The sequence below is a fragment of the Ailuropoda melanoleuca genome, chromosome 11 (genome assembly GCF_002007445.2).
Source record: "Ailuropoda melanoleuca isolate Jingjing chromosome 11, ASM200744v2, whole genome shotgun sequence".
In the NCBI taxonomy this organism is placed as follows: domain Eukaryota; kingdom Metazoa; phylum Chordata; class Mammalia; order Carnivora; family Ursidae; genus Ailuropoda; species Ailuropoda melanoleuca.
Genome location: NC_048228.1, coordinates 13115163 through 13123961, shown reverse-complemented (window position 1 = coordinate 13123961; position 8799 = coordinate 13115163). Strand labels below are relative to the sequence as shown.

Below are 8799 nucleotides of genomic sequence, written 5' to 3'. Positions count from 1 at the left end.
TTTCTTTCTTTTTTTATTTATTCGACAGAGATAGAGACAGCCAGCGAGAGAGGGAACACAAGCAGGGGGAGTGGGAGAGGAAGAAGCAGGCTCATAGCTGAGGAGCCTGATGTGGGGCTCGATCCCAGAACGCCGGGATCACGCCCTGAGCCGAAGGCAGACGCTTAACCGCTGTGCCACCCAGGCGCCCCAGCAGCAACTAGAATTATTTGCGTCTTCCGGCTTCCCCCTGAATTCTTCGGCCCCTGTCCGCACATCGCAGCAGGTGGAACGTGATGCGTGGAGTGGGTGCTACCAGCAATTCTCTCTGGAGGCTTTTTAAAAGACTGATTCCCCAGGCCCCGCTCCAGGCGCCTTGAATCAAAGTCCGTCTTGGTGGACCCCGGAACTGATGTTTTTAAGCCACTGCCAGGGTGATCCTCATGCAGGTGGTCCCGGGAGGGGCTGGCAGGGGAGCCCCCGCCCAAGGCGCCTTGCTGCTCAGGCTCTGAGAGCGGAGCTCCCCGGCCGGACGTTCCCCTAGTGGCCGGGAGGAGAACTGCAGCCCTCGCTCCTAAAAGCATCCCTGGTTTTGCGATGGGGACCTGCTCCCACTTGCGGTGTTCAATTCGGATGGGACTAAGAGGCATAATCTGTCCTGAATAAACTGCAGAAAAGGGCTCAAGGTTGTCCTTACAATGTCACTCTGGCTCTCTCGCATTCCCGGAGGCTTACTGGGTGCGAGAGAGGAGGGGGTTTCCAGTGGGTCAAGGACTGGGCGTAACCTAGCACAGGCTCAACACACACATGGTACTCGCCGCGTGTGCCGAGCGGTCAGATGAGGGAACACATGAACGGCCACGTCTGTGCAAGCAGCAAGGGCTGTGTATATTTCGGAGGAAAAGGACGCACGGCTCAGGATACCGTGCAGAAGGACAAGGAAGCTATGCAATTCAGACTCAAACCAACCAGGGTCAGAGGGCACTGTACTTCCTACCAAGACCGGAGAAGGAGTTTACCCTGCACTTTCACAGATGAGTCTGCAGAAGCGCCAGGTGACTTTTCAGAGGGAAGCAAGTCCCTCTGCTCTTTGGACGAGACAGCGAATGTGTCTATTTTAAAAGGGCACACAAGGGCGCCTGGGTGGCTCAGACAGTGAAGCGTCTGACTCTTGATTTCGGCTCAGGTCGTGATCTTGGGGTCCTGGGATCGAGCCCCTTGTCAGGCTCCGCGCTCAGCAGGGAGTCTGCTTGAGATTCTCTCCCTCTGCCCCTCCCCCCCAAAAATAAATAAATAAATCTTAAAAAAATAAAAATAAAAACCAGCCCAGTAGTCCATCAAAGAGATTGCAGGGAGCTTCTACTTGGCAGGTTCCGTCTGCGTGCTTGCAGGGAAGGTCCCCACCCCGAGAGGTTGGCTCAGGGCCACCTCCTTTCAGCACCTCCCTACCTCCACGCCTTTGCCCACACAGTGCCCTCTGCCTAGAGTGTCCGCTCCCCACGCTTCCTTGTCTGAAACCTACTTATGCTTCTAGGGCCACTTCAAACGCCACCTTCTCTCTGATTTCCCGGGTCTCTCCAGCTCTGATTCATCACTGCATTATATCGGAGTCTTTCCTGGGACGGCTATCACTTTATTACTTGAATTGTTAGCTATTTATCTCCATGTTTTATCTCCCCTCTCTCTGCCTTCATTCCACAAATATTTATTTTTCCTCTCTAAATGCCGAGCAGGGTCTGGGGTTACTGAAATGAAAGAGAGAGAGCACAGCCTGGGAGGAACTTCTGGGCACGCGGGGGCGGGGGAAGGAGGGGGGCTCAAAGATCTGAGGAGGACAAGGCTGGGGCTGCATCCCGACCACCTCTGGGCGCTGTGCCCCAGCTCTGTGCCTTGGAAGCAGCAAATGTTCCATAAGCGCTGTCGAGCGAATATGTGAGTGGTTGCATCTCGAAGTAATAAAGGAAGTGGCATTTCTTTCCACGTCCTCTTTCCTCCAGGCTCTTCCTTCATTCACTCGATTTCTCCCCCATCTCCCTCCCCTGATAAATACGAATTAGGGAGGTGTAACTGTGTACTCCCACTCTCCACGAAGCCCCTGGGCTCCTCCCCACCCCCCCAGCTGTTCTCCACTTCCTGCTGCGTGCTCTGGGGATGGCGCACGTGTTCTTGGGGCACGGAGATCAGACCCCAGAAGAGCCGGCTCTCTGGCACCCCTTTGCCTCCTGGCCCCTGCCAGCCCCACATTGTGGTCGCTCCCTCTCCCAGCTTACTCAGGCTTGGAAACTAAGTCCTGGGGCCAAGGAAGAGACAGACCTCTCTCCCTGTCCCCAGGCTCAACTGGGGAGGGCTTTGTCTTCCCTCCCTGGCGCCGCCAACCCCCCTCCACATGGCAACCAGAGTGAGCTTTATAAGACATATCACATCAGACCATGACCTTCAGCAGCTTCCGGGACACAGAGAATAAATGCCAGCTCACTCCCTAAACTCTGGCCACACTGGCCCTCTGGGAACCCCTAGATTATGTCAAGCTTTCTCACCTCAGGACCTTTGCACTTGCTGTGCCCTCTACCTGGAATGCCCTCCATACCCCACCCCTGCCAGTGGCTTCTTTCTATCCTATAGATTCCTGCTGAGATGTCACCTCCTATAAGGGAACTCATAGTAACCCCCCCGCCACTCTCCCGCCGCATACTCCGTTATTCTTGTCATTCTCTGTCACGTTACCTTATTCCTTCAAACACTCATCACCAACTGTCAATATTTTTCCTTATTCTTTTAAACATATTTTTATAGTCTGTCTCTCCTCACCCCCTACACTGCAAACCTCACAAGAGCAAGTCTGATTATGTCTTGCTCTCCATTTTATCCCCAGCACTGTCCCTGACATGTAGCAATTGCTCAATTCCTTTGTGATGAATGAAGGATGAAAACGTTGGAGAAGGTGCGTGGGGTGGGGGAGGGGGGCCAAATGCTCCCTCCTACATGTATCCAGCAGCAGGGAGAGCCGTGGTGGGAGAACACCATAGCTTCCACCACTCACTCACCCATCCCACAAGCATCTACATATCGTCCTCAATGTTGTGGGGGTAGGGTGGGGGTGCTGGGCTGGGGCTGGGGAGACATTGGTGAAGACATCAGACCCAGTCCTCGTCCATGGCTTTGAGTCTAGTGGGAGAGGCAGACTTTGAACACCTAGTGTCAGGGCATGGAGGGTATGGAGGGGAAGTACCCTGGAGTATCTGACTCAGTCTGGGAAGTCATGACTCACTTCCTGGAGGAGGCGGCGTGCAAGCTGAACCTGAATGGATGAGTAGGGCCTTGGCAAAGGGAAGTGGGCAAGGTGTGGGAGGGGCAGGAGCACACTCAACCTCGAGTCTAGATTTCCCTCGCTGCCAAATTAGGGCCAGTGAAGCCCACTTGGTGCTCCTCGGGACATCCTGAACACGTGGAATGGGACAAGGGATTGCAGAGGACTTCGGGACATGGATGGATGCATTCTGCAGGGATTAACGAGTTTTGCCCACACAATCTACTCCTCTGTGGGGGTCCATCCATCTGCTCCACCTGTTCTTGGCCTGGTGGGGCAGGAGCACGGGGGCCGAGGTAGGGCAGGTGCACGGCGGCTGAGGCACAGGGGTGAGGGGGTAGGTGTGGAGGACAGTGATGTGCAGGAAGCCAGCAGGTGGAACTGTCACCCATATCATGCCTCCCCACTCAGGGGGGCACCACAGAAGCCGACCCTGCGACAAGGATTCAGGAGCCAGTGGCTAATCTGCAAAGGTGTCCCCGGAAGCTGGGAAGGGAGTGAAGAACAGTGGGGAGGGAAGGAGCCAATACAGGTGCATCACAGAGGTCATTCTGGGGGAGCCGCTCAGCCTCACTCCTGCTGGGGAGCTCGAGGGGACAGTGAACATCCGAGTAGTCCCACCAAGGGGCAGGGGGGCCGGGAGAGCCACCCAGCATCTCCCATCGGCCAAGGCTGCTCTGGGATGCCCCTCGTCTGGCACACCCACCTCACCCCATGAGCAAGCTGAGTGGGGCTCCGGCTGCCTGAGAAGCCTGCGGAGGGGTCAGCGTGCTGAAGGTGGGTGTGGACCTCCGCCACATCGCCCTCGTCCCTACCACGATGGCTCCTTCCCATCCTTCGGGCTTTGGCCAGCCATCTGGACGGCACCCCAGCACAGCGGTCCTTCCCTGGCACTGCACCCTACTTGCCCCTCATTATAGAATCGCCATTTGAATTCACACCGTTGTGGAATATGTACTGATAAATTTACTTATGTCTTGCTTTCCTTGTTTACTGTCTTCCTCTCATGAGAGTTTAATGCCAGGTCTTTCTTGTTCCCCGCTGGATCCCTCAGGACACCTTCCACCATGCCAGGCTTCTAGTAAGTGCTCAATTAAATATCCTCTAAAGGAATAAATTACTGTCAGTTCCAAGCTGGGAGTTTAGATTCTGAGGTTCATTCTATGGACATTTGATAGATGGGGCCTCCGGGGCACCAGAAGGGGCAATGACCTGCGCAAGGTCATGAATGGGGGTGCCACACGTGTACCCCCTAGGAGGTAGAAGTCCCATCACCCCACCCGACGCCCATTCCTCCGGGAACCCCTCCAGTGGGAGGAGATGCTTTGGGAGTCCCTGGGGGCTCCTTTCAGCTGCCTGAGAATTGCTCTCTGCCAATTCTTGGTGATCTCAGCCTCCTTCTCCCCCTACTTTCCCCAGCTGAAGAGGAAGCCGCTCAGACAGCTGTGGAGCTGGGACTCTCTCTAGTTGAGATGCATTAATTTGTAAATATCTTCATTTATATGTAAATGCGGAGTCCCGAGCCCCGCCACCAGCCCTAATGGGGCCCTGCAGCCTGGAGACGCAGCCTCCTTTAGCTCGGCAGCTCTCCGTGATCCGATTAGACTCCTTCCTTCCTTTTCCCTGTGGCCTCCTCGAGGCTCCTTTGCCCTGGTGCGCTCTGCCTGGGAGACCACCACTGGAGCCCAGGCTGGGGAAGGGAAGAGCCGTGGCTGCAAATCAGCACTGCCCTGTTACCTTGGGCGAGGCCCCTCCCTGTCTGGGCCTCAGTTTCCTCAGTTCATCGGTAGCAGAGCAGCATGGTGTAGGGACAGGGGGAAGTGGCGTGGGGTGAGATGCAGTCTGTGTCATTCCAGCCCCGAACCCCAGGGCAAGTCCCTTGACCTTGCTGAACTTTGACCGTGGCTGTAAACCGGGGCTAGAGAAAACAATAACATCTGTGCGTGCATTTACAGGGTTTCTTTGTGAGGATACATAAGGGGCCTTTATGCGATCTGGAAAAAGGTGAGGGTGTTTTATGGTGGAAGAAGGGCGGGGGGGGTTTCTGGGCAAGAATAGCAAACGTGCACCGCTCAGCGACCATGGCAGCCCTTCGATGTGAATTAACTGGGGAACCCTCGCAAGGCTGCAGCAAGCTGCTCACTACTGTCATTCCCTTCTAGAGATCGGGCAACTCAGGCACAGATCACCAAGCCTAGGTGACACTAACGCAAGGGGGTGGAGGGCCAGGATTGGAACTCAGGCCCCAGGATAGAAATCTCACTTAAATCCCGCAATGACGGTGAAAAGCCGATCCGATTAAGTCTGCTTTATAGGTGAAGAAACTGACACACAGAGAGGTGGAGGCCCTCGTCCAAGGTCACTCAGTAGGAAGTGGCTGAGCTGGCTCTGAACCAGGTCTTTTGGGACCGGTACCGGGGCTGGGCTCTGGGTGCTCCGCTGACCACGAGGGGTAGGGGTCAGGGCTGCGCTAGTGGTCTTGGGCTTTCTTCCTGGCTTAGGACTCCGGTGGGGGGCTGGGAACAATGCGATTGGCTGGGGTGGGGGGCACTTCTCAGAGACCACGGTAACCACGTGGGGCTGGGGTGGAGGGGGCGGGTTTCTGGGAAGCAGCGGGGGTGATCTGGGTGCTCACTCTGCAGGACCATCTGTGGCTCCCAGGACGGTTATTTTCTTCTCTAAAATGAGTTTTTCATTTTGATTGTAACTGGCTGGTCTTAGGTGTGCTTTAATATTTTAAGGAGCCCCAAATCCTTTCTGGAAGCAGGTACAGGGGAAATCATCCACATGAATAAAGGCATCCGTGCGGCCATTTGCACGCCTCTGCCTTGTCCCTTTGCACCCGCATACTCACCGGATTCTCCCAGCAACGGCTGGTTCTGAGCTCCTGGCACAAAGTCCGGGCAGGAGGGGGCCCCAGAAACGTCCACCCGGGGAGCACACCCAATTTCCATCTTACAAAGTGTGCAGGGAAGGATCACCTGCCAGATTCCTTCCGCCGGGCTGGGGTGAGCCCTCTGCAACCTTCCCGTCCAGTTTTCTAATTTTATCCAGGGGGAAACTGAGGCCCACAGGGCTGAGGAGCATACCCAGTCTCACCTTGCCAGTGCAAATTTCAGCGTGCGCCCTCTATGTGCCAGGCCTGCAGGCCGCTGCTTTCTGCCTGGGCACCAGGCAAAATGTTTGGCCACGTCGTATAGGAAAATGGACATACGTGTGTCTACGTGTGCACACACGTGTGTGCAAGACTGTGCACGTGCAGTGCCCGTGTGGAGCCACTTTCCATGAATGCAGTGAGACTTCCCCCCTTCTCATGGAGGGGTGGGCACCAGGGGACCGGCAGCCATCTGGCTTTGGGGGAGAGTCGCTCTGTAGGGCGAGGGGCAGCCTAAAGAAGGTGTCCCACAGGAGGGCATGCTTGAGCTGGGCTCTGAAGACTGATGAGGAGCTCACCCGGTCACCGAAGGGACAGCGGCAGTCCGGCAAATGAGTGGTAAGGGTAAAACAGGACGGGGGCCTTTTAGAGAGTACACGAGGAGGGTGCGGGGCTGTGGTACCCACACATAGAGAGCATGGCAGGGCATGGAACGGGGTCTGCTACCTTAGAGTCTTCTAGAAAAGGGGGAGGGGTGTACACAGTAAGTACCTCCATCCTCAAGGACTCTTTCCTCCTGTCCCGCTGCCACTTCTGACCTGGGGTCCACGTGTTCGCCTCGTGGGGCAGGGACCCATGGGGGATGGGAGAGTGTGTTCTGCTCAGAAGCCAGCGGAACGGGCCCACGTCCCAGCTCTGTCCTTGCTGGCTGCAGGACATGGTGCCCATTGCTCAGCCACTCTGGACCTCAGAGTCCCCACCCGGAAACTGGGTTTGGACAATCCACCTCGCAGGACGGTTGGAGGAGTTGGCTGGGGGGCCGATGTGGACGGTGGGCTGCACGGGGCAGAGCTGCGACTTGACCCCTCCCTGCTCTTCCTTCCGGGGGATGCCCCTCGAGGCACCGGGGTCCCCTCTGCAGCACCGCCCCCAGCCCTGCCTTCCAAGCCCATGGAGAAGGACCCTGAGAACCCCCAAAAGCATCGCAGGGCAGATGGGAAAGGGCTGGAGACGCGGCCCCCAGCGCGGCCCCTCACCTCACGGTGGACTGGTACACCAGGTCCTCTCTCTTGCGGTAGTTCTCCATGTGCGAGTAGTTGGTGGAGAACATGGCGTCAAAGGTGAAGATCTTCTGCTTGATGGTGCCGCCGTCCGTCACCTACGACAGAGCACAGAGGCAGCTACAGGGGAGCGCCCGGCCAGCCCTTCGCTCCAGACAGCGCGTGCGGGCTTGGGGGACACTGGGAGACGCAGAGGCCAGGACGCCCAGCACCTCGGTACCCTGGGAGAGGCCCCTCGGGGACATGTCACCGCCATCACTAGAACCCTTCCAGGTCCTCCCCACTCTACTGATGCGTAAACTGAGGCTCTGGAGTGGAGGGACTTCCTGAGGTCCTATGCCAGGAAGGAGCAGAGCTGGCTCTTCTCCCCGGCAATCATTTCTGGTAAATTCTGTCAGGGGTAGGCCTAGAATGGCAGAGCCCAGAGCCCAGCCCCCATCTGGGGATAAGGTCGTCACAGGGGGCTCCCTGGAGGAAGCGAGGTCTAAGTTGCCTTCTGAAGGAAGAGCAGGAGGCGGCCTGGCAAAAGGGGGGAGTGCTCCATAGGCAGAGGAGACAGACAGCAAGAGCAAAGGCCCTGTGGTAGGAAAGAGCAGACGTGCTCAGGAAAGAAGATGGTATTCAGAGCGCCTGGGGCAGAAAGGAAATGGTGAGAAGCCACAAGCACCAGATTCTGGAGGGCCTGGGAGGTGGGAGAGCTCAACTGCCCCTGAAGGCAACACGGAAGAGGTCACCTTGGATTCTATTTGGGGTGAGGCCTGTCTGGAGGCAGGGGGCCCTTGAGGAGACTGGGGAGCAGCCCAACTACTGACCTGGGGATGGAGCCCCCCTGGACAGCATGGGGGCTCACACTCCTCTAGCTGCCCTTGGGACAGGCCAGCAGGGAGGTCATGAGGTCCCCACCTCCCTCTAGCAGCCGGGGGTGGGGGGGGGGAGAACCTCAGGAGGTGACAATAAAGCCTGAGCTGGAAGACAAAGGCTGCTTCAGTGCCCAGCTTTTCACGGCTGATTAAAAGTCGGACCCAAGCGTCCTGTGCTCCCTGCTTGCCTCCCCACGCCCCTGCTGCCTCCAGCTAATGAAAGTGTTACTCCACAAAGCAGCAAGGTATGTGTTGTCACTGTTTCAATTATTTATCTGTTTACTCGGCTGCAGTTTTCCCTACAGTTTTCCGCCTGCGTCAGCAACTCTATTATATACTGGAGCTTGCAGCCTCTCGCCGCTCAGCTGGGCTCCGCGCTAACAGCCCGCGACCAGGGAGGCCTCATGCCTGGGCCTGGAGATGTGGAATTAGCTCCCTGCAGCTCTGCGTGGTGGAGGCAGGGGGGCGGCTGGGAGGGTGGTGGCCAGGGCCGGTTTT

General features: G+C 57.0%; 1 protein-coding gene across 1 annotated transcript in view; it reads right to left on the bottom strand.

Annotated features, from left to right (window-relative positions):
- IGSF21 (immunoglobin superfamily member 21) overlaps positions 1-8799 on the bottom strand; it is a 277720-nt gene that overhangs the window by 97786 nt on the left and 171135 nt on the right. The window contains exon 4 of the mRNA XM_019807625.2: positions 7418-7539. Coding sequence (XP_019663184.1) covers positions 7418-7539 — 122 coding nt within the window. The remainder of the gene's footprint in view (positions 1-7417; positions 7540-8799) is intronic.